Genomic DNA, 25,141 nt, shown 5'->3' on the forward strand with positions numbered 1-25,141 from the left:
TCAGGATGACCAAAATAAAAAATAAAACATATAAAACGCATTATCTTTGCTTAAGAACACTGTAAAATAAATAAATACAATATAGTGACCAAAGCACTAAATATTAACTTGTGAACATAAAACCAAGTATTCAAGTATTTCAATCTTCATTATCAGTCTCTGCAGGTTATTTTACCTTTGCCCTCCACTCCTGGTCCGAACACACGGACTCCGCTGGCGTCGACCGCAGGCTCCACGTTGAGCCGAGCAGGGAAGTTGGGTACATCCTGGCCACCGTAGCGGATGGTGAGAGTGTACGAGCCAGGGTAGAGAGGGATGTAGGTGATGGTGTAGGTCCCGTCTCCATTATCCTGGATGTGAACCTCAGCCTCGGTGCCGCTGTCTGAGATGATCTCGATGGTCAGCTCAGCTGGGCCGGCATTGGTACAGTCCACAATGAACTCCCCTTTCTCCCCGACCTTGGCGCGCTCCAAGCCTGGACCAGAGCAGCGTACCTAAGGAGAGGTGAGATGGGACAGAGGTAAATTACTTTTATTTTAATTTACATGTTAGACATATTATTCATATATTTATATTTTACTGCACAGATGTGTAACAATTATAGGGATGTGTAATAAGTATAACCAGACTTAACCATTGAATTCAACTGAATAGACTGGCCCCACTGTCACCAATACCCAATCCAGCTATTTGAGTTGCTATCGGTCGGATATCCAGTGCCAGTATCAGATTAGTGCACCCCTAAAAAATACCGTCAGTGGCTAACCTTGGATGGATCTGAGACAGGATAAGCTGTTGGGCTGAAGGGTGATCCAGGAATGGGGACACCATCATAGGTCAGTTCAACCTGGTATGGCCCCGCCTCACGGGGGATGAACTTCACCTGACTGGTCTCTGGGCTCAGCCCTGGCTCAACCTGGATCAGAAATATTCACAGAATTTTACTAATGATAAAACCACATATTAACAGCATGTATGCATCATATGTGAGGACCGTATATGGTTTCAACATAGAAACTAAGGTCCTAATAAAGAAAATAAATGCAAATCGGCAAGTCTTGTACCACACCTTGCTGGCCACTGGCTTCCCTGATGGTCCGGTCACCTTGGCAGCAACCTTGCCCTGACCACCAGCACCCTTTGATTTGACAGTCACTTCCTGGTCTTTGCCTACAGTCATCTCTAAAATGACACACAGAGCAAAATGTAGACATGTAAACAGACTGACGCTCATGGTTAGAAAATGACATTTCATATATTTGATTATATGGTTGAGACATGTTTCATATAGGCAACCATGAAAAGATAAAACTGATGAAAAGACAGGATTAAAGTATTCATGGTTCGACAAAATAACCAACTGAGGTCTATGAGATACCAGGTCAAACTCTCCACTTAATAAGTCAACATTCTGACATATGATGTCAATTCTTTTACTTAGTAAGTCAAAATCAGCGTAAAAGTCAAAATTACTCTCCTGAATAGTCAACACAAAATGATAACGTCTATATATGAGAATTGAAATTAGAAGAAGTAGTAAAATCAGAAGTACAAGAGTGTTGACAGTGAAGTACGTACTGTCTCCCAGGCCTGTGACGTTGACCTTGCTGAGGTCCAGTGTGGGTGCCACAGCAACATTGAAGGGGCTCTTGGGAACGTGATCTCCACCGTAGGTCACAGCAACTCCCAGAGGACCCTGGAACAGAAAGGAGGGCATATATGTGATTTCACAAATTACTGTGTAGGAAAGGGCAGACAGAATAATGCAGCCTAGACTTATAATAGAAGAACCAACATAAAACAAAGCAACAGCGGGCAAATCAAGCTGCCTGTTTCTGAGGCAAAAAGCAAATTACAGTTCTGAAATTTCTAAAGATCCAACATTTTACACTCATGTAATTAACTGGGATAACTGCCCTCAAAATGCTGTCATACTTTTTTTGATGAGAATTTAGCTAACTATTCTAATGTTGTGTTCACACACTCAAGCCCTTCACAACGTAACTACGTTATTAAGTGCTTGAGCAAAACTTCAGCAGCGACAGACTATCACAGGGCTGACACATAGAGACAGACAACCATTCATGCTCACATTCACAGCTACGGTCAATTTAGAGTCACTAATCAACCTAACCCTTGTCAGATTGTGGGAGAAAGCTGGAGTACCTGGGGAAAACCCACAGTGACACAGGGAGAACATGCAAACTCTGCACAGAGTTCGAACCCCCCACCCTGGGTTTGAAACAGGAACCCTCTTGCTGTGAGGCGACAATGCTAACCACACAATGAATGAATATTACATACATTGAAAAGCACTGCATTTCATGTCTCCATCTGCTGGTGGGCCATCACGATAAGAGTATGCAAGCATAATATCATGTTAATTCCACTACAAAAGAGACTTGATGATAACTGAAGTTAGGTGGGGAAAAAAGTGGATATATCGATATCCAAATCAGTTATCTGTCAAATAAGTTGCTATATATTGGCAAACCTGATATCAGCAAAAAATCCAATATCATGCATCCCTAATCTGGTTGAAGGAATAGTTTGACATTTTGGGAAATACGCTTATTCACTTTCTCGCCAAAAGTCAGATTATAAAATTGATACCACTGTCATGTCTGTTCATTAGCAACGGAGTGAGAACCAGGAGGTGATTAGCTTAGCTTAGCACACAGACTGGAAACAGGGAGAAAGCTATAGATAGCTAAATTTAAAAAAAAAAGAAAATAAGAGAAAACACCTATCAACATCTCTTGAACTAAGTAACTAACGCATTACTTAATTTGTTTGAACTCTACACAAACCAAAATGAAAAGTGGTTTAAGCAACTAACTCCCCACAAAACTGCAACTTGTCTTTTTTTTGAAGGGTTAGGTACTGGTAGGATGAATTTATCATCTTTGAACAGAGCTAGGCTCGCTGTTTGTCCCTCTTTCCAGTTTTGATGCTAAGCTAAGCTAACTGTCTCCTCACTCTGCCTTCATACTTGGCACATAAACATGAGATTGGTGTCGGTTTCTTATCTAACTCTGGGCATGAACACTAATGAGTGTTTTTCCCAAAATTTCAAACTACTCAAATTTGTGTGCAGAGAAACTTGGCAGAGACCGGACGTGCCTACGTGTCAAAATGTGGACCTATATGATATGAGTGAGTGCTTGTCCCAGTCTTACCTGCTGCACAGGTGTGTATTTCACAGTGTGTGTGTTGTCATGGTTGTTGATGATTTCAAAGTCCTTGACAGCCTCTCCTTTGGTTGGGCCGCTGAAGTTGCAGTCCAGGTTTGCCTTTCCTGCTCCTTTAGTGCTCACAGTGAAATGAGTGGGCTTGTTTAACTCAACACCTGAAGAAGACAGAGGATTAATCTGAGTTAGTGAATCTGGACTAAAATTATGTAATAATTTAGGTTTGATTGCAATAGTTGATGTGAGCTGTGATCACCACCATAGCTTAAGAGAAAATGCAAAGCGAAAGCTGCAGACTTAAATATGCAGATAAATAAGAAATGGAAATACAAGTGTTCTTACCACTGCGGCTGAGTCCTGGTCCCTCTGCCTTGACTTTGCTGGCATCATGAGAAGGATCCACTTTGACCCTGATGGGTGTCATTGGAATAGCCTAAACAACAAACATAAGCAATGCTGTGTTCAGACACACACATTTTAACAAATAGAACACAGTAAAATACTCGATCTACATACATGCAAATTCTGCTCTCATTCATACTGGAAACAATGCATGATTCAAACTCACCTGGTCAGCAAACAGGACCATGATGGTGTAGCTGCCTGCTCCAGGAGGAGTGTATTTGACAGTGAATGTGTCGTTGTCATTCCTTATGATGTCAAAGTCGATGTCGGCCTCTGCAGGTCCCACCACTCCGGGGGCACACTTGATTCCTATACTGATGTCACCTGAGGGCAGGAGACAAAAGTCTATAAAACGTCCATAAAAAAAAAAAAGCCTATTTACACATTCAAAAGACACAGAGCAACATAAACATTCATCCTGAGTGAAGATACGTATATACCAGTTTATTTGGAAAACTTTATCTTGACATGACATCTTCCAACTAAAAAAGCAGTTTATTATCTTCTTAATCTTATTCAACACATCATTTCCATTCAGCTCACTGATGTGTCCGTATCTGCTGCAGCAACAAGAGTCATCAGGTCCACCAGTAAGAGGGGCGCTTATTTTCTATCTATTCATACTCTATGGGCCATAAGTATTTAACCCAGCATGACTTGTCTAAATAGGCTAATTGCATATTAGAAACACAGCAGTGTTGTGTTGGCTAGACAATGTCATACATACTACAGTGACTTCTGTCATTAGTAGCTGAGCTCTTTTTTTTTCTTCTAACACAAATACAGTGATATACTGTATACCCCGGTGAAATGTCAGTATGAAGGTATGAAAAAATGGAGAATGCCTAAGCTTTATCTGGAGCTATATCTCTGACCACCAGAAGAATAAAAGCTGAATATTCACTGTTTTGGTCTCCACCAATGCCTGAGGAAAATATCTAGCTCATTAGCTGCTAAATACTCCACTTTCTGCACTAGCTAGTTGCTAACTTTGTCTATCTGTGTTTTGGTGCTGAGCAAATAGTGTAAAGTGGGTTTAACGTGTGTATTGAGTGTTTTTGCTAAAAACAGCTGCCTGGAACAATGAGAGCTGAAGCTGCAGTCCCAAAAACCAAACCAATGGGGTGAAGGATGCTTAATTGCCATGTTAAGCTAAAAAGAGCTTTGTAACTGCAAGTGACGTCTTTCACATGAGCGAATGTTGATTATTGGAGCCCCACTGCAGATCTCCTGTCAAAGCTACTTATATGCTTTATAAAGCATCAGTTATGCAGTGGTATAAAATACTGTGTGATTCACTGTGTGAAAGGATGCAACAGTTTTATGTAGCTTTACCTTGACCAGCCTCTGCGCAGTCAACAGTGAAGTATGTTGGCTCAAAGGCCTTGAGGCCAGTCTTGGCCACCCCAGGTCCTGACACCTTCACCTTGTTCGGATGGCAGCCTGCTCCAATATTCATCTGGGATCAAAAACACAATAGCTTGAGAGACTTTTCTGTGATAAAATGCCCTTTGTGTAAAACTTCTCTAAACATATGTCTGTGCACTTACCCTGAATGGGCTGTCAGGGATGTTGACTCCTCCCCAGGAGACCATGGCAGTGTGTTTTACAGGCTTACGTGGGGTGTAAGTACAGGCGTATGTGCCGTTGCCATTATCCTTAACCTGTACATCCACAGGAGTACCTTCCCCATCCTGTGTAGATGTGAAAAAACCAATAAGACAAGTGGAACAGATCAATCAGAGGGGTTTAGAACATGAGGACAAAGGTGTTTCAAGGGATGAAACAGGACCAGAAGATCTGACACATGCAAAATTTCAGGTCATATGCTATTACACACACAACCCTACCTGAGCCACAATCTTAAGAGGAGCTTTTCCTCCTTGCTTGGCATCAACTGTGAACTCGGTGGGCTTTCCAACAGCCAAACCACTGCTTTGAAGGCCTGGACCAAACGCCTTAACCTGGAAGAAACCCATTCATGGAGCTTTAGGAAGATAGTTATACATTTACAGCGACAGGACTAAATTAATTTCACATTAAGAGAAATAACTAATAAGTAAATTGTATGCCTGTTCTGCAGCTGCGCAACATGGAAATGCACATATCCCTGGGTGTGTGTATACCTTGTCAGGGTAGAAGTCTTTGCCTGGTGGGTTGACAATCTCAGCCATGAAGGGAGAATGTTGGATGTCTTCATTGTTGCAGAGCACATGCACTGCATACTCCCCGGGCTCTGTGGGCCAGTAGCGCACATCACAGGAGCCATCGCCCTTGTCGTCACATTCGATCTTGGCCTGAGATGGACCTTCTACAGAGAAACCTGAACAGGGGAAAAAACAAACATCTTGAAGGAGCTGTCAATAAGTAACTGAAGATAAAACTTTAGATACTTAGAACACAGACTTTGAGGATTCTTTGACTGTATGTGATCTCTGCCATCTCTTTAGCTTACTTACCCAGTGTACCGACGTTGTCTCCAACAGCCTCCACCACAAAGTCAGCAGATTTGCCGACAACACCACCCTCCAGCCCTGGACCCCAGGCCCTCACCTTCTGCTGGCCGGCCTCAGCGCCAATCTTGACCTCAATGGGACTAAATGGAGCAGAGAGCAATCAGTCACAATCACAAAGTCAATATAGTGCAATTGTAGTATTTGTTCCCATGCCAGTGTGTCTACCTGCGGGGGATGTGCTGTCCTCCCCAGGTGATGGTGATGGTATAAGTTCCAGGTGTGGTGGGGTAATACTCAAAACCGTACACACCATCTCCGAGATCTTTCCTTTTACATGGCTCTTCAAGACCCTCTGTAAACACAGATATAAAGCAATTTTTCTTAACTGCCAGTTGTAGGAGACAAGTTTAAAAAAATTCCAACTGATTGTTTCTTGTTTGCAGGACATCATGACTATATTATAAGCACACTGACAGCGCATGATCATTTCAACCACGGTATGATAGCAAACAGCTTTCAGTTTGGTTTATGAGGCTTGGACCTACATAAATTGAGTCATTGAGGCAACGAAACAAGTGAAACACAATATTATGACTGGTATTAAACTATTAAAGAGCGTTGCCTCATCTGAAATGAGGGTCTATGGACAGAGGAGGTCATACACATAGAAACTGTAAAGCCCTGTGATTCTGGGTTATATTAAAACTAAAATTACTGCCTCATGGTTGTGAAAATGTTTTTTGCACAACATTGTGATGTCACAGTCAAGTTCACCTCAAACCTTTTGTATATAAAATGTCATTACTTCATAATTTCATTCTATGAGACATTTGTGTGAAATTTTGCCATAATTAGCATATGAATTCTTTGTGAGGTCACAGTGATGTTTGACCACCACATTCCAATCAGTTCATCCTTGAGTCTAAGTGGACCTTTGTGCCAAATTTGAGGAAATTTCCTCAAGGCGTTAATGAGATACCATGTTCACAAGCATCGGGACAGACAGACAACCCGCAAACATGATGCTTCTGGCCACAGCTATTGCCGGCGCAGAGGCATAAAACTTAGTTCAGCTGACTACGAAGTTGATATGGCCAGTTTTGCCAACTTGGCAATTTTCTTGCTAGATTTAACTAATTTTAAAACTGTTTTACTGACTTTTTTTCTTTCTGAAAAAGAGACAAGGGAAAAATCTAGCAACTTTTGGGTGGACATTAACTACCCTTCCTTATGGAGCCATGAATTGATGGGTGATAAAAGTTTGAATGATGATAATAACAGCAACTAATGATAAAGCTAGTAAGAGTCTGTTAAGCTTAGGTTGACTTAGGTTTGTGAAAATGTTTTTAATCTTTCAAACTTTTCATATTTCTATGGACACATATTGAGATTAGCACATTATGGCTTCTAGTGACTTCTAGGAACTTTTTTTAGCAGGCTATAGCTACTTTGCATTGAAAACAATTAGCAATGTAAGTGGCTAACCTGTTAGCAAACAGTGGCTAATTTACATACTAGACAGGGAGAAAGGGAGAAAATTGCCTCTGGCTACCTGATAAATTTAATTCTAATATTCACTCTTCTCATAGCTCTGCTTTGGTCTTCACCAACTCCTGAAAAAAAAATCTGTCTCTTTAGCCACTAAATGCTCCACAGTGTTCACCAGCTGATAGCTAACTTTGTCTGCAGTTTGGTGCTGGGAATTTTTTCACTGAAAACACCTTCCTGCTGCTGCTGCTGCTGCTGCTGCTGCTGCCGCCGCTGGAAACAGGTCTGATGAACGATGAACGAAGATGAACAATTAAGCAGGGCACCATAAAATCAAAACCATGGGCTGAAAGATGCTAAAGCCCTCCGTAAAGCTGGGGGGGACTGCTGAATCGGTTGATAACTCTCTGTGGGTTTGTGTCATTTTCTGAAGTCTATCCAAGGACTGCATTCACAATTTAATCAGTTTCACAACCTACTTGCAGCATATCAGCCCTCTACTAAAGTGATGTGTTACCATAGATGGAGTTGATAAATCAATCTGCCATAACAAAACCAAGACTGGTGTTTGCAGTGCAACTCACTGGGCCCCTTGATGGAGACTTTGAGCTCTCCAGTGCCGGCTCCTTTGGTGTAAACCTTGAAGTCTGCGGTCTCTTTCACCCTCAGGCCCTTAGGCTGCAGACCACGACCCTTAGCTCTGCACAGGCTGGGGTTACATGCTGTGGAGAGACACACAAAATCAAAGTGTCAGAGAGAAACAGACACAGAGGCTATTCTGATTCCAACGCGATGCGGATGTGTGAGTTCAGCAGTGGTTTCAGTTGGGAGGGGTGAATAATGAAAAGATCAACAATGACGATGATGACCCAACGATGAAGGGTCCCTGGAAAGCTAAGTGCTTTTCAATTGTCCTTTCCCACCTTCCTCCTGCCCTGCACACTCCTCATGTGCCTCTTATCCATCTATCTTATCCCACAGAGTGAACTCATAGACTAGAGTTAAAGAAATAAGTGTTTCGTCTCACACAGGAAGTGGAGTATCTCCTGATTAAAACTGTACAAAAAAATAGGAGCTGCTGAGTCACAGTTTGATGCCCTGCAGGAAGCAAAGGAAACCCCACAGGAACAGAGGCAACTGAAAGGAGATCAAGATATTTTCCAGGAAGTGGACGACTTGGCACTTAAAGAGGAGAAATATGTTTCCATTTTATTATATTTAAGCCTTTTTTCAATTAAGCAGGTGACGTTTGCAGGTGTGGTATAATTGGCAGAGGCACTATAACCAATGATAATTCATTAAAAATAGAGAAAAATTGTATCTTGTATATAATAAGGTTATTTGCCAGGTTAAACAGAAATGTGATCAGAAAAAACCCCAAAAAAAACTACAACAAACTTGCTATTCCAATTTCCAATTCCTTAAGCATTCTGTAGTTTTATACAAGTTATCTGAATGGACACACCCAATGCGATTTTAAGATTGTGTCTCTCTCAGAATGCCAAAGCTAATTACCACATATCTGTTATTTGAATTCCTTAAAATCCTGATTCTTAATGCCAAAAGCTATGTTTTAAACAATGCTAGTCATGCAATACAAGTACAGTTCTTTGTGAATTGTGTCATTGTGTAAACTGAACACCACTAGTGAGCTAAAAGAAATGAGGCACCCCTTTCCTGGGCAAAAACAAACTGCAGCTTAGTGGAGGTATTCTTCCATAAAAATGTGAGAACATGTTTGTAAATTTCTTAGTCGCGTATTACCTCATGGATCTGATGACCGAGTGATTTTGAAGTCTAGAGCTTTAGAGGCAGATGGCACACACACCACACAAGTAAAGCGGTCAAATATCTACACAAACACACAGCTCATCCACTCATGCATGCAATCGCACACGCACACAGTGGGTACCCAAGAGAGATCCCAGGAAACAGGAAATGACAGCAGAAGGAAGAGGCTGTTCCAGAGAGAGGACAGATACCACCAGGCCTCTATCGAAGAGAAGAAGGGAGGGAAGGGGGAAGAGAGGAGAGAGGACACGACATCCAGCACAGTGGTAGGAAAAGACAGAAAGCATCAGATACGACTGAAGAAAATACAGCAGGCTGAGCAATTATTTAAAGTGGACCCATTATGCTCTTCTCAAGTCTCAAATCATGAAGTAAATGTTTAAGTAAGCAAGCTTCAGGCTTCAGACTGCTTTGAATACTCCGTATCCAAGTTTTTAAAATTTTGGCTGCAAGATGATATCAGATTGTGACAGATTTCTTTATATGGTCATCTGCTCCATCCACTCTAATGCAAGTGTGGTAGCCTACACTGCTACATGTAGCTACATGCTAACATCACGGAAACATGTGAACTTGGTTGCAGAGTTTGTAAATTTGTCCCCAATTATGGATCATATTCCTGCTGGAGCAAGTCCGATTGTGTTTAGAAGCTTTTATTTGTGATTTTTAATGGGAGAAATTGTCGTTTTACACAGTGATTCCCAGTTTCAAGTGCACTGTTGCATGAAGCTACATGCTAATGCCATGGAAACATGTAATCTTTGTTACTGATATTGTCAAATCATTCCTAAATTTGGATCATATCCCTGCTGGAACATGTCCCGTTGTGTTTAGAAGCTTTTATTGGTGATTTTTAACAGGAGACAGTGCTGCTATTTTCCACTGCAGTCATTCCCTTGCTGCAAGTACACTGCTAACGTACACGTAGCTACATGCTAATATCAGGGAGATATGTAATTTTGGTTGCTGAAGCTGTTAATTTATCCTTGATTTCGGATCACTTTCCTGCTGAAACATGTCTGGATGCACTGCCACATGTAGCTATAGCTAACTGGGAAAATATTCAGTCTTGGTTGCATATGTTGATCCAAATTCGGGGAGAATATTATTTTCCTGCTGGAACACGTCATGTGTTTAGAAGTTTTTATTTTATTTTATTTTATTGGTTTTTAAACATGTTCTAGTAGAAACCCAAAATAGAAGTATAAACCTGAAAATGAGCATAATAGGTCATCTTAAAGGATTTAAAATGTTCTTTTGGCCTTTAAGATTTACAGTGGACTTTGTTAAATCTGATAGTCTTTAAAGGCTGAGACCTTCACTGATGTAATTTTAGTAATTTGCAGGGGAAAACATTTAACACAGAATGTTTCAGTAACATCCTATATAGATTCATTTACAAAGAAAGTTTCCCTTGATACTTCTCTAATGAATAATCTGTAACCCTTACCCTCTCCCACGTTGACCGTGAAGGGACTCTTGCTGATCTGACCACCTGCGAAGGTGACATAAATGGTGTGCTGGCCCTCCTGGGTGGGTTTATAGGTGCAGCGGTAGCTACTGTTGCCCTTGTCTTCTATGCTGCAAGTCACTGTGTTCTTCTTACCAGCAGGGTCCATGATGACCACCTCCACCTCGCCAACACCAGCACCTGAGAGAAATCAAGAGAAGGAAGAGGGCACTCAGGAACTGGTAAAAAAATGCACGAGTTAAAGCACACATTAAAACATATTCATGCAGACTTCTAACCTGATGATAGTAAAACCTCACTCACACACTGCCCATGTAATTACCTGCTGTGTAGACATCAAAGTAAGTAGCCTTGTTGGCAATGTTTCCTGAGGGCTCAAGGCCTGGTCCTTGGGCTGTAGCCTTGCTGGAGTCCCCCTGAGCCATGCCGATCTCCACCTCGAAGGGGCTCTTAGCGATGTGCTGCCCTGCAAACAACACTGTCACCTACAAAGCAGTAAGGAGAGAGGGAACTGAGTATCTAGAACTTTCAAGTCAACCCTGTATTTTTAAAAAAAAAAAACAGTCAGTTCATTCAGTTTCTCTCTCTAAAAAAAAGACCTTAGAAGAATTAGAAGTCTTTAATATTTTCTCTTATCTGCTGTGAACAGTAATGTTAGTGATAAAATTATTTTGTATCTGATCACTGACTGTCTGAAGACATTTAAGCCTAGAAACTAAAAGTGGGATTGCTGGGACAGTGAAGTATGCTGCAGGACGCTGTTAAATCCTATTTTGTTTTTCAGTTGACACCATAAGACCTGAAAGAAACGCAGTCATTTCTGCTAGCAAGAGTAGCTGGGAAGCTCATCACCTCATAATGGACAGGTGTTGATTTCAGCAAGACTTATTCAGGTCCAGGTACCATTAATATTAACAACTATATCATTTAAATGTTTTTCCTTTATACTGCTGGGAAATAAAAAATAAATGAAAGTGACGAAAATATATAAAAATATCAAAATCAAAACCTAGTATCAGTCTGATTAAAAAAAAAAAAAAAGAAAAGTTTGACCTGGCAGTACAGAGATTTTATTTTGTTTGTATTTCAACCGCTTATAATCAAACTGTGCATGTCTACAATTTGGTTTCAACAAGTAACATGTTCTTGCAAAAGATCGCTGTTTTTCAAATGTGAAAGCAAGTAGAGGTGTTTTAAAGTTTCAAGTGTACAACTGAATCAAGACGACAGGCACTGATCATGCTGACAGGCTGAGCTCAATCCAGCCAGACTGGAAGTCTGTCCACATAAGGAAACAATAATATGAGTCTATTCAGAGCTGGCCAATGTATAAATATTGTACCAAAATTGTGATATGAGACCAGATATCATTTTAGATTTTGGACATCTAAAGGTTGTTAATGCCAAGTTTTAAAGGCTTGTTTTTCAATGAAGTGCAGACTGGAGTCTCCCATAACAGTGACAGCCAAAGATTAACCTTTGACAACTGTGTCATATAAATGTGTCCATCACAGGTTGAATGTGCTAGAGCTGTGTCATTCACTCGTCTCTTGTATGGAAGAGCAGCATTCACATTTTTTCTCAGTTCCTTTAATTCTCTTTGCAGTTTTCACACTTCAGTGTTCACATCTGTGTGGTTTCTGTGGCTTTGACACACAGCTTGATGCCGTTCAAGTTGGCTGTGTGTTATGTAAAGCAGTCGAAAATGAATGTAGGGCTGGGCGGTATGACAAAATTTTCATATCATTGTTTTAAGAAAAAATCATATCGGTTTCACGGTATTTCACGGTATTTTGCTCAGGTTCGGCCAACTTGACATGCTGCTGTGTTGTGCTATGGCCTATTCAAGTGCCGGAATTTGTTATTTACCTGACAACGCCTGAATGCAACACAGGCTCCGCTCCATTAGCTGTGCTCGGTTATAACTGTCTCGGACTTGGGACGGGTCGTCTTCGGTCAGGAAAATGCAGCCCGAGCCGTGCTCTAGTGTGCTCACCTGTGTGTGCGTGCTTTGTCTGTGTGTGTGTGTGTGCGCATCGGGGCGAAACTCCGCCGTGCGCGATACAGAGGGCAGAGGAGAATTGTAAACGTTGGTGCACCGCTGTTAGTTGCATATAGGGGAAACAATGCTCTTTTTGGTATGAGTTCTTCTGGGTCATCGTGTACAGTTGCTTCACTTTCAGGACTCTCTCCGGCAGCCATTCTTGCCCAAACGTTTCTATATGCTCTCACTGTCGCCTGCTCAAGCACGCCTGTGGTGTGCAGCGGTGAAATGGGTCCCCGCTGAAACACTTTCCCGCCGCGCATGTTCTGCTCACCGGTATTGCGGTATATGAAAAATTCATATCATAACGAAAATAAATACTGGTTTTCGGTACGAACCGGTATACCGCCCAGCCCTAATTCTGATAACACCGATTTGTTCACTTTTTCTAAAAAATAAAACTGTAAGGACTCGATTATTTTTTCCTAGAACAATGCATCCTATAGCACTGACACTAAACTTATGGCCAGTGGCCCTAATGTGGTCCACAATACAGTGCAGGGTTGTCTGCAAACCATTTTCTAATTCTCACTGAAATTTAACAGATTAAGATTTTTTTGTACTATGAGTGTAAACAAGGTTCCAGAGCAAGGTTACAGCCTCAAAATAGAGTTTATTATGTTATGTTATGTTTATTAAAAGAAAGGACAGGCCCAGGGGAGGTTCTGGGGTCCAGGCTAAACCCTAGAAACACTGCATAGACCTGCCTGAGGCTGCTGTGACTGCATTTGCCTCATATATTAATTCTATGCGATAAATATCAGTGATGTTTGTTCGTTAACTGGCCCTTGGCCTACTGACATGTTGTGTATCCATGCCTTATACTTTTTTATACTGTATAACATGCAAACTATGCAAAGTAACTGATAAATAAAGCTGTCAGATAAATGTAGAGAGGTAGAAAGTCCTACACATTGTAACATGTGGTGGAGTAGAAGTATAAAGTGGCATAAAATGGAAATACTGGTATCTCAAAACTGTACTTAAGTAAGGTATTTGAGTAAATGATCTCATTCACTCTCCACCACTGACTTCCATCATCCATTGCATACACTGTTAACAGTGTGAGATCAGTCTTTTGCATTAAAAAAAACCCTCCTACCTTGTGCATGCCTGTTACTTTAGGGATGTAGAAGACAGAGTAGGTGCGGTTCTTATCGTTGTTGGCCGTCACTTTAGCCTGGAGGACATTTTTAAAAAGTTAATGAAATAGAATGCCATGATGACCAAAAACCAAACAGCCAAAAATCAGCAGTGGCTCACCTCCTCTCTGTGTCCTGCAGGGTCCTCCACATAAACCAGCACCTCTCCCATTCCTGCACTGATGGTCTCGACAGTGAACACAGCCTTCTTCATCACGACATTCCCAACAGGTTCAACACCTTCAGAGAGGAGAGGTGGAAGGATGGAGACAGTACATTAATAAAATGTGTAGTTTATATAACATATATGGTTCTGGATTGACACAGAAAAGGTTGAAGATACATAATTAATGCATGCTATCTAACATCTGTGTTACATTTAGGCTGCATTCACACCAAACCTGGTGTTTTGGGGATTAGCCGCAGGGTTGTATGGCAGTGCGGGAGTGTCACTAAAGGGCCCATTTGTAGGGGAGTGGAGGGTGGAGAGAAAGCCAATCTCCCCACCACAAGAAACTGAGTATTTTCCTTTGCTAAATGTATTTATGTTGGCTTAAAAGATCTGTAGAATTCTTCTTGATTATAATTGCTGTTACATCTTCACTGCCACAAAAGACAAGTGATGCACACACATAAACAAAGCAAGGGCCCTCGTTTGTAGGATAGTACACATTACCTGTTAATTCATACTTTATTTCTTTTTATCAATAAAATATTTAACTGTTTTTTATGGCATCTGCTGCAGCTCCACCACCACAGCCTAGATGCACTACCCACATTCAAATGAACGGGGGTGGCGTTTTCGCCTCAGCACTGGATTTGGTGTAAATACAGCCTTCAGGTAGTAACCAGATCAATCTACTGCAAATGGATGAGCTTTAACTGCTTCTGACTGCATAAGTTCAACCTCTTGGACAAGCTCACAATTTTTGGGTCCACGGCTGTAAACATGTAAATCCTTCCTGCTCTAAACTGATCCAGCTGCTCTGCTCAACACAACTGCATTTGTTTCCTTGTTGAAGCTTCAGATGTGTGGGTGTTTGTGTGTGTTGGTACCTGGCCCATAGGCGCGGGCCTTCTTGGGGTTGAGTTTGGGTCGTAGAGGTGCACCAGGCTTCAGTTTAGCCTTGGGGAACTGGGACAGGTAGGTCATGACTGAATGTTCGTCCACGTTGGGGTCAACAATCTCTTCAGGGGTTATCACCTAGGAGGCCAAGAAAAGAAGGAAAATGTTTTCCAGAAGAAAGGGCTGTTTTTCCTTGTTAGTGTATTTGCTAATGGAAGAGAAGTTGTACAGCCTGTCACAGTGCTTAACTTGGTTTCCATGGAGACTATTACCCACAAAAATCAACCAAGCAGTGTTGTGATTTGTAGATCAAAACCACATACCAACCTCTTCCTCAGCTCAGAAAGTACCTGAGACAGACTCACACGCAAACCAGCCGACAGCCACTCATACAGACAGGCTTATTGTCTGATTTTACAACCCACAGAGACAGCAGGGGAAGGGACAAAGCCAGATTCTTAGCTGAAACAGAGCTGAAGGCGGAAACAGCGACGACCACAGAGCCAACTGTCAGCACGCTATGCTGTGCCAGCTGCCAGCACTGTGCTAATCATGCCAACACAACACTGTCAGACTTTCACCAGAGTGACCCAGCCCAAGAACCAGCAGGGAAAAACTAACTTTGGTGAATTAAGTTGAAAATCTCCCTATGAAATGTTGAATATTCATTATGGATAAACACTAAAGGGGATAAAATTAAAATGTGTTCATTCTTTTCTTGATGCACAAGTAAGCACACTGTACCATGAGGCTCGAAACTCTTGTAGTATTAGGTTCTGTCTCATACAGGATGGTGATTTTACCTATCAAACAAACTCACCTCTCAAATCAGTCCTGTAGTATTAAAGGTGAACTCTGATATTTTTCAACCTCGACCCTATTTTCCCATGTCTTTATGTGTAAGTGACTCGTGGGAACGACAATTTTTGAAATTGGTCCAGTATTGAGAGAAATGGCTGCAGCTAGCCGTGGTGACACAGGTCACAACGTAACCGTCCACGTCCACTATGTGCAGTTTCACATAGATTGACCACGTCAGTGAGTAGAAAAACATAGGACAGACAGAATGACTGACTGACAGAATGACACACTGACAGTTTCCGTGATTATGTACAGCATAGTTTTAGTAAGGTTTCCAACTTTTGCCAAGAGAGAGCCTTAGATATTGGTCCCTAGATTATGTTCACTGAGTTTCATGCAGATTAGTCAAACTTCCTAGGAAGAGATCGATTTTAAGTGTTTTCCAAAAAATTCAAAATGGCGGAAAATCTATATAACCGGAAGTTATGGGTTCTTAGGCTGATTTGTTCCTCATGAGAAGAGACATCTCTGTGCAAAGTTTCATGTCTCTACAACATATGGGGCATGAGATATGCCCATTCAAAGTTTGCAATTTCAATCGGTTGCTATAGCGCCCCCCTTTGGCCAATTGATGTAATATTGCTTCATTCGCATCTTCCCATGACCCTCTACCACTGTGCCAAATTTCACATGGATTGACCAAGTCAGTGAGGAGAAAAACGTGGAACAGACACACAGACACACCCACAGACAGAGTTTTCATCATTATAAAGTAAGATGAAAAAAAATCTCAAAAACAGAAATTAGATTTGTTTTTTTGCTGAACATGACCACTGCGCACACCTCATCAGTACACACCAAGTCATGCAGTAATCATCTCACAGGTTATAAATTACTAATAAAGCTGCTTTGAAGAAAAAAAGGTTCATTAATCCACTTTTCCTTGTAAAAATAAATTTAGAAATAATAAATAATACTTAACTGCAAAATCGCATTTAGCTTTTACAATTAATAAAATAACGTATTTCTTATTTCAAAAGAAGCTTATCTGTCCTATATTGGTATTTATTTTACCTGTGGGATGCCCAGCCAGTCGTCAGCTTGCTGCATAGCCTCGCGGGCGTTATCCACTGGTTTGGTCTGATCCCACTGATCCCAGTCAGGACACAGACCTGTAGAGAAGATATGAGGTGAATTAGATTATCATTCAACAGTAGGCTAAAACATATCATGATAATATAATGATATTCTATCCAAATCTATCTAAACTTTATTTAAAGCTGTTTTGGAGCCAGCATGTTGACTCCAAAGTTACAGCCCTGACACCATCCAGCAGATCCGGGCAGAATACCAAACATGCCTTATCTTTATTTGAAGGTGAATCAGTGGCAGTGATTAGGTGTGGGGTCATACCTACATCTGTCTCTGTGGCTCATAATCAAGATGTCTGCCCTTGAATTCACCCATTGGATGTTACTATATTCCTTCATTATCACATATCCTGGCAAACTGTGTCAGCAGTTTTTATCTACTTGTTCATAACTGACTCTCAGGTCTGACTATTGTTATTTCTGGACACTGTTGGAAATCTTTGGCTGCAGGAAAATAAAAGCCCTTGCTGAATCCTTATCTCTGGCTCAAGGCTGTTGGTGATCCACAGGTATGCCAAACATCCTGAGCATGTAAACAGAAACCTCCTTTATGCCTCACTTTCCTTCATCTACATCCCTCCTCCCCTCTGCCTCCTCACCCCCACCCTTTTCTAATTTAACAGGACCATAATGGGAAGGTTCAGCACTGCCCCTCCTCTCCACTCTGTTCAGCTCATCACCCCTGCCCTCAGTTTTTATTCTCGCCCAGATGAGAATTATGCTCTGTTTTCCCTGACTTGACCTCAGATCACCAGCTGTCAGTCTTTGTTGTGTGCAGTCAGTAATGATGCTAAAAGGCGTACTGACATCTGGGAGGCAAAATACATTCAGATACTGAGTAAAACGGAGATAATGAAGGGATAGTTTGTATTTTTTGAAGTGGGGTTATATGAGATACTTATCCTTAGTGCCTGAAATACAGTAAATGACAGTCGGCACACCCCCTTTTTGGAGAAGCAGACTGGAGTGTGACACGGAAACTAAGCAATGTGCTGCTGTGGATGGGGACAGCAACATCATTATCAATATCATTTTAAGTCTACACTAAATTTAGAATATTTCCACTGCTTTACCTCACCATCAGACAGCGATTTCCAACAGGGACCTATATTGATACAGATTTTTTTAAGGTGAGACTTTTTTTAGATGGCTAAAACTGTTGGTATTACTGCATGCTTCTCCAAACTGTGGGCATACAGACAGACATCTACTGTATGTAGTACACCGACTATGGATATGTACCTCATACAACCCCAGTTAAAAAACAAAGTATCCCTTTAAAATGTCATCTCCTCAAACAGCTGTCAGTGAATGTTTCAGGTGACCCTGACTGAGCACGTATCCTCCAGAGATGAGCGTTTCTAGCACTTAATACTTGGCTGGTGTTAACTGCAGACCCTTTCTGTGCACACCACACACACCTACACATTCTAGTCCTTCACCTCCACTGACCTGTGAAACACAGGTCAGTGTTTCCCCACACACACACACACACACACACACACACACACACACCACACACACACACACATGCACACACACTCCCTCACCTGGAGCACAGCTGTCAACCAGGGCACCCAGGGCCCGGCCGCTCTGCCAGTCCTTGCTGAAGTTGGTGATGGGAAGCTCGGGCAGTTTGTTCTGGATCCATCCCAGCAGCCTCTGCTTGGGCGTCTTCTGCTTGCCGTCATCCGACTCCTCCTCCTCATCCCACATGGGCATGGAGATGGAGTAGTGCAGGATCAAGGTCCAGATCAGACCCAGGATCAGCTTCAGGTTCCCATCCACAATGGCTTTAGAGTCTGGAGTTCAGAGGAAGACACAGAGGGTAGATTTTCAGTCATATTAGCATGCTTAAACATTTATACAATCTTGAAAAATGGACATCCAAATCATAGAGGACAAACAGATGCTTGTTATTTAGAACTGTTTTTGTACAATCATTTAAAAAAGACATCATTTTTAAGATGCAGCCCTCCTTCAAAATAGAAACAGCACAAACAACAGTGGACTGGAGGAAGCTATTGTTTGATCCTTTCTCTACTACTGAAACGTCAGTGTTTCAGAAGAGAGGACTAGTAGCTAATCATGTGTGCTTTAAAGTCCACATTTCCCCCAGGAGTGTCTCTGTTATCTGCTATCTAATGCATGTCTCATTAAGGCGGAGTGGGATGCATGCCTTGAAATCATGGACCATGGGGAGAGATAGTGAGTGAATTTATGTTGACTTCCCTCATGGTACTTTGAGGCCTTCTGTGCAGATTTCAATCACATCAAAAGTACTAAAGATAACATATTATGCAAAATGCACTTTTCATGGCTTTTCAAGATAAATGTGTGTCCCCAGTATGTACTGTATGAAGGCCCTTTAAGTCTGAGAAAAGACCATCGTTTTTTTTTTTCTCCTGCTCCATCGTTTAGAAAACATGTGTAACAACAAACTAGACAGACTTGCAGCTCCATACTATATGTAATCCACCATACCAGTTCATATTGCAAGAGAATGACACAACTAGCACATCTAGTCACAGGTTGTTCTAACATTTGAGGCATTTGTCTGTGTTCAGGCAGAGCCACCCTCTCTGCTGCAAGCAGAAGAGTAAGTGATGCAACCAGAAGCTAGCCCAGGCATGAGGGAGAGAACCACATAGCACCCAACATACACACCACATCGTGCAGACACACGTTGCACAAGAAGCAGTTGATCAGGAGGCCTGATTGCTCAGGTCCATCCTGGAGGAAAGGGTGGAGCAATGCATTTGTGTCTCCTAGTTTATGGTGATTAGAACATTAAGGAGGAAATGTCCTGGTTCTTGTAAGAATTTGAGGCGTGGTGCTGATGGCTATCCAGGGTGTATGTATGGGTGCTTATAGGTTTTAAGCTTTCTGCGGGGTATCTGAAAAGTTAAAGGTCTGTTAAAAGGAATGTGTGACTCCCACTTCTGACAGTAGCTATGTCCAGATGGCAGTTTCTGTGTGATGTCAGATGTTTCAACACTCTGATAAAGCTGCAGAAAGCATAAAAACAGAGAAGAGAATGAGGCTGAGAAAACAACATAACAAACGCTTACGAACAAGCGGCTATTCAGATTCCAGCGCTGCTTACAACTTTTTTTGGTTATTGTTGTCAAGACTGGAATAGTGATTGGTAGCAGCAGCTCAACTTCAACAACAATAAGGTCCTGAATTACTTTTTTTTCTAAGATGTTTTTGCATAAGACTGCTGGGGCTGCAGTTGGGGGCTGGGGCTACTGAAAAGGCTGAATTTTAAAGGCCTGCAGTAGGAGGGTCTGAAAGCTGAGGTGCAGTAAGACTTTAAGGACAGGGTCAGGATGAATGGGGGTCTTAACCAAAAGGAGGGGGAGGTTGGAATTTCATGCATGATGAAGATGAGGAGCAGAGTAGCAAGCAAGTCAGGACACAAAGGCTGGTAAGACATGAAAAAAAGCTAATCTAATGCACAGAGATGCATGCTTTACATCAGATTACTACAACCACAACATCTCTGCTGGCTGCTTGTCTGAATTTGTGCTCCAACAGAGAGATGTGCTCACAAGCTTTCAATCCTGCGCTACATGACATGTCAACTGCTCCCAGTGGAAAAATACACCCATCACCATGGGAACTTTGAGTGAGAAACTGAGTGCCAACTCAGTCCGCACAGGAATGACAGGGAAGAGGAAGAGGCGAAAAAGAGAAGACGCAAGAGATAGGAAAGAGTGACTGAAAAGGAGTGACAGAAAGCAGTAAAGGGGGAACAGAAATGTTGCCTAAAGACAGAGATAAAACTGACAGCTATAAACTGTCATTGGTACTGATAGTCAAGTCAAGTCAAGTCAATTTACTTACATAACCCAATATCACTAATTTGCCTCAAGGGCTGTTATAGGATAGGTGGGTGCATGTGTAGCACAGGTTGGTACTTGCAGACAGAATGCTGATCAGATAAAGTTGGGGTGTGTCTCAGAGCAGCCTGTCAGCCACCACAGCATTAAAGCACAACCACAGCCTTTGAACAAGAGCAGAAAAGACCATGACTAATAATTGTTTTAAACTTATTTTTTCTCTCAGTTAAATGAATAATAATTTGTCCATCAAAAGTCAAAAATAGTCAGGGTTGAAGCAAGAACCAACCTCTGCCTGTACAAAATGCTGTAACTAGAACAGTGATAGAACTTAACACAGGCAGTGTCAGTGCCTTACAGTTTCCAGATGAAGCAAAGCTGCCCAGTACAGGGCATCATCTAAGGTTTGGACAACAGACAAGCTTGTCCTCCTCACGGGTACTGTTAGGACATAAATCTACTCACACTCTCTGATAATGTGTGTATATGTGTTGCTCTTTGATTCATGCCTCTCACACACAAAGCCACTAAACATCCAAGGAATCTGCCAGCATTCCCGGCAGACCACGGCGCACCAAGCTCGATGGAGCCCATATACGGACACAGACTGCCAGACTCCCCCTCTGCTGACTCATACCACCCCCCCCCCCCCGCGTTAAATGTGTGTGTGTGAGAGAGCGCGATAGAGGCAGAGTCACCAGAGTGTGGAGACTACTGTATGGAGAGTATGCGTGTCTGTGGTTGATGCTCCATCTGCCCCAAAAACTCCCATGACTCATCTATTTGGCTCGAAGCTGCAGCTCCCCCCCAGTGGCATCGCTATGACATCATTGCAACCCCTGACCCACAGCCTGACCTGATCCCAGCATCTCAAGGAGGGAGAGGGAGGGGGGTTGCAGAGAGGAGCAACAGCAGGCGGAAAGGTTCTGCACAATATTCAGGTTGTACAACAACATCTGGTGCAAATTAGTCCAGAGATCTTGTAAAGGCGGTAGACGAAACAGCACAGCAAGTCTCACTCATAGTATCCTTAGATTTATTCATGTTTTTTGATATATAATAATAAAATATAAAAGACATTGTCAGAATGTCAGGAGACAGATCTATCCACCAATAAATGACCATGCTTGTGTGACTGGGCCTTCACTGTAAGTATTGTAGAACTAGACTGTTAAATTGGCTGGGCCCACAGATTGATCTACATCTGTATCCATTCATATCGTGGCCATTAAGTAACAAGAATTGCTTTGCAGACAAGCAAAAATGTGTTTTAGGTCATTTAGAGGAGAAGGGTCCAGCAGTGGACACGCCGTCCCTCATTGCCCTCCCACTCCTCACAAATGATGCTGTATCACTCGTCGCATCTCACCATGTTTATTCTCTCCCTTCTTTCTCTCTCTCTAGAGTTAACCAATCGCAAACCTCGCACACTCACAACTGCGTTGAGCATAAACTTGGCTTTACCCTAAGCCTAACCAAAAAAGAGTTCCCCTATGACCCAAAAAGCATTTTCCCCATAGACCACCATTGTATAAGAGACGTCTGTAAAACAGGACACCTCAAACTACAACCAAGGTCAGTTATGACTCTTTCTATTCTGAATTTTTGATCCATGAAGGTTTTATTTGTATAAAACTTTTCTATTTTTTAATATCTTTTCTCACATTTTTGCCTTTATAGTTAGGACACTGACAGGAAAGGTGGGAGAGAGAGATGGGATGACACGCTGCCATGCCAGAATTGAAGCTGGGCTGCTGCAAAGCGTTCAACCTATATAGGGCGCACACTCTACCAGGTGAACTCAAGGTCACCCCTATAAAACTTTTCTTGAGCAGAGAAAAGCTATTTAAAAATGCATGACGTCATCACAATGTAAAGTCTGTGAGCTGAACAGGAACTCGCAGGTGCAGCCAGCAGGAGAAACACTACTGCGCATATTCAGTGGCTCACATACCGCGGAAGTAAACCCGTAAACTCGACTCTTTTGTTGCCGCATGCGGCAGGCAAGCAACTCCACTGGAAGGAATAGGCACCATCTTGCCGTCTGATATCTGGGTATTATTATAAATCTACTGGTGCGTTGAACTTAAGTCATTACATTAGCCAAGATGCTAGTGGAGATAAGCTAGGGGAGGGCTGTGAGGAGTGGGAGGGCAGTAAGTTGCAGCAGTGACACTGCCAGATATACTAAAGGTAGTAACACCAGGAGGGTTGTATCAAGCACTTATCCACAGTCAATGTATAACCTACAGTAGAAGGCTGTTCACCCCCAGTTTGGAGAAGCAGGCTGGAGTCCGACACACTAAGCTAAGCGATGTACTGCTGTGAACGAGGGTCAGCAACAAAACCTTTTTTAGCCAGCTACAAATAGCCCCCCCTAAAAAAATCTATAATAGATTAAATGTATACTATATTGAGTATTTTCACAATTTTACCTTTCTGCCAGACAGCCAGTTCCAACAGAAACTGAAGTCGTTACCAGCTTCAGTTAAACATCTATGCTTTCTTCTAAACCCCAAGACTCCATTGACAAATGGCTCACTAAACACAGGAGCTGCTGGTCTTCCACTGCCTCGATCGGTAGGTTTGGGTTTTTGTGGGACTTAAGCGAATCTGAACGAACCCTTCTAGATGCCAAAGTCACACAGTAGTACCAAAAAGATAACTGATTGATGCAGTGGTAGACCAGCAGCTCTTTAGTTCAGCTATGTTAAATCACCATTTTTCACAGTGGAGTCTGGATTTGATGAAAGCAACATAAAATCTAAAATCTAAAATCACTGTCGGATGAAAAGGTTAAGTAGTGAAAATGCTTTCAATATAGTATACACTGATAGTGATCGTTAAAGGTTGGACTTTTTTAGATGTTTAAAATATGTGTTTTTGCTGACCCCAATCCACAGCAGTATATTGCTAAGCTTCTGGGTTGGTATTCAGCCTGCTTCTTCAAACAGGGGCATACAGACAGCAAACTACTGCATGTAATAGATTGGTTATGGATAAGTACCTCATACAACGCCACTTCAAAAAATCTGAACTATCCCTTTAAGCCTGTCATGTGTAATGTAAAGCACTGACTGAGTGGGACCATCACATCATACATACTGAACAAAGTTACTTTTGGCAGACTTCTCAGACATTAAGATCAAGTGTGCAATACAATGGTGCCTGCGCACGCTCACACACATACACTTAGACCAAGTCATGCCTGGAAAAAAAGGAGTGGTTTGAGTGACCAAATCCTGGTCAGACAGAACACTGAGGAAATGTCACACATTCCACACTGCCCTTATCTCTCTCTCTCTCTCACACACACACACACACACACACACAAACACACACACACACAAACTATAGGACATTAAACTTCAGTAAAGCTCAAGAAGCAGCAAAACATTTGCTCTACAAACTGTGACATGAATTCAGCTTGTAGCCTCAAACATCCAAAAGCTGAAAATCATTGACCTAGAGCTCTCTCTCCTTTCCCTCCTCCCTCCCTCCTTTAACTCCATGCAACAAGCCACACTGGAGCTACTACACTTCCTCCTCTTCCTTTCTACTCCTTCCAGTCATCCTCCCTCCCTCCCCTCTCCTTCGATTCACTCCCTCCGCTGGAAAAGGTTCCTCCTGGTTTTTTAGCCTTAAAAGGGCAGAAGCAAACTGGATCCTGGCAGCCCTCCCATTCCCTGGGCTCTGGTTACAGACGAAGGGAGGACAGGACAGGAGAAGGAAAAGGGAGAGGGGGTGGAGTGCTGAGAGAGAGAAGAGAAAAAAAGGGCAGGGAAAAGTGCTGTGTGGGACATTTTTAAAGCCCACATTGACAATAGCACCCGCTGAGGATGGGCTGAGATATGTTCATGGATGGGCAAAAAAAACTGAAGTTTTAAGGGATAGGCAAGGAAAGAAAAATGAAAAACATGAGGAAAAATCGGGAGTGGCAAGTAGGGACAGGCTAAGAAAGAGTCTGAGGAGGTGAGAGCAGGACATGGGCATCACATATAATGATGCATTTGGGGGGTTTAACAAATACCAGGCAGCTTTAATCAACTGTTTGTTTCCTGGAAACATCTATGATCAACCAGAAGAGCAGAGTTTGGGTTTCCGAGTAATTGATAGTTCTTGGCTTGGCAAATATGATTCAGGTCTGGAAAAGTAGATCCCCACCGGACCTGTTTCTGGCAAGGGCACCCACACTGTGTCTGTTTGTAGGTAAAATCTTGTAACATAACGACAGTATGCAAAGCACAAACAACTGTCATCATCCAGGGCAGTTTTCTTGGTTTAAACTGA

General features: G+C 42.2%; 1 protein-coding gene across 3 annotated transcripts in view; it reads right to left on the reverse strand.

Annotated features, from left to right (window-relative positions):
* The window catches only part of flna (filamin A, alpha (actin binding protein 280)), a 68,746-nt gene that overhangs the window by 21,154 nt on the left and 22,451 nt on the right, over positions 1-25,141 (reverse strand). For all 3 annotated transcript variants that reach the window (XM_078170312.1, XM_078170311.1, XM_033629020.2), the window contains exons 3-23: positions 18,557-18,808; positions 16,930-17,027; positions 15,045-15,192; positions 14,110-14,228; positions 13,949-14,026; positions 11,125-11,287; positions 10,782-10,982; positions 8,125-8,262; positions 6,278-6,404; positions 6,056-6,192; positions 5,723-5,919; positions 5,447-5,560; positions 5,147-5,290; positions 4,932-5,055; positions 3,760-3,920; positions 3,534-3,624; positions 3,180-3,349; positions 1,579-1,696; positions 1,070-1,182; positions 767-916; positions 176-494 (exon numbers count right to left, since the gene is read on the reverse strand). In XM_078170312.1, the coding sequence (XP_078026438.1) occupies positions 176-494; positions 767-916; positions 1,070-1,182; positions 1,579-1,696; positions 3,180-3,349; positions 3,534-3,624; positions 3,760-3,920; positions 4,932-5,055; positions 5,147-5,290; positions 5,447-5,560; positions 5,723-5,919; positions 6,056-6,192; positions 6,278-6,404; positions 8,125-8,262; positions 10,782-10,982; positions 11,125-11,287; positions 13,949-14,026; positions 14,110-14,228; positions 15,045-15,192; positions 16,930-17,027; positions 18,557-18,808 (3,162 nt within the window). The remainder of the gene's footprint in view (positions 1-175; positions 495-766; positions 917-1,069; positions 1,183-1,578; positions 1,697-3,179; positions 3,350-3,533; positions 3,625-3,759; positions 3,921-4,931; positions 5,056-5,146; positions 5,291-5,446; positions 5,561-5,722; positions 5,920-6,055; positions 6,193-6,277; positions 6,405-8,124; positions 8,263-10,781; positions 10,983-11,124; positions 11,288-13,948; positions 14,027-14,109; positions 14,229-15,044; positions 15,193-16,929; positions 17,028-18,556; positions 18,809-25,141) is intronic.

Source organism: Epinephelus lanceolatus, chromosome 8 (assembly GCF_041903045.1).
Source record: "Epinephelus lanceolatus isolate andai-2023 chromosome 8, ASM4190304v1, whole genome shotgun sequence".
Lineage (NCBI taxonomy): Eukaryota > Metazoa > Chordata > Actinopteri > Perciformes > Serranidae > Epinephelus > Epinephelus lanceolatus.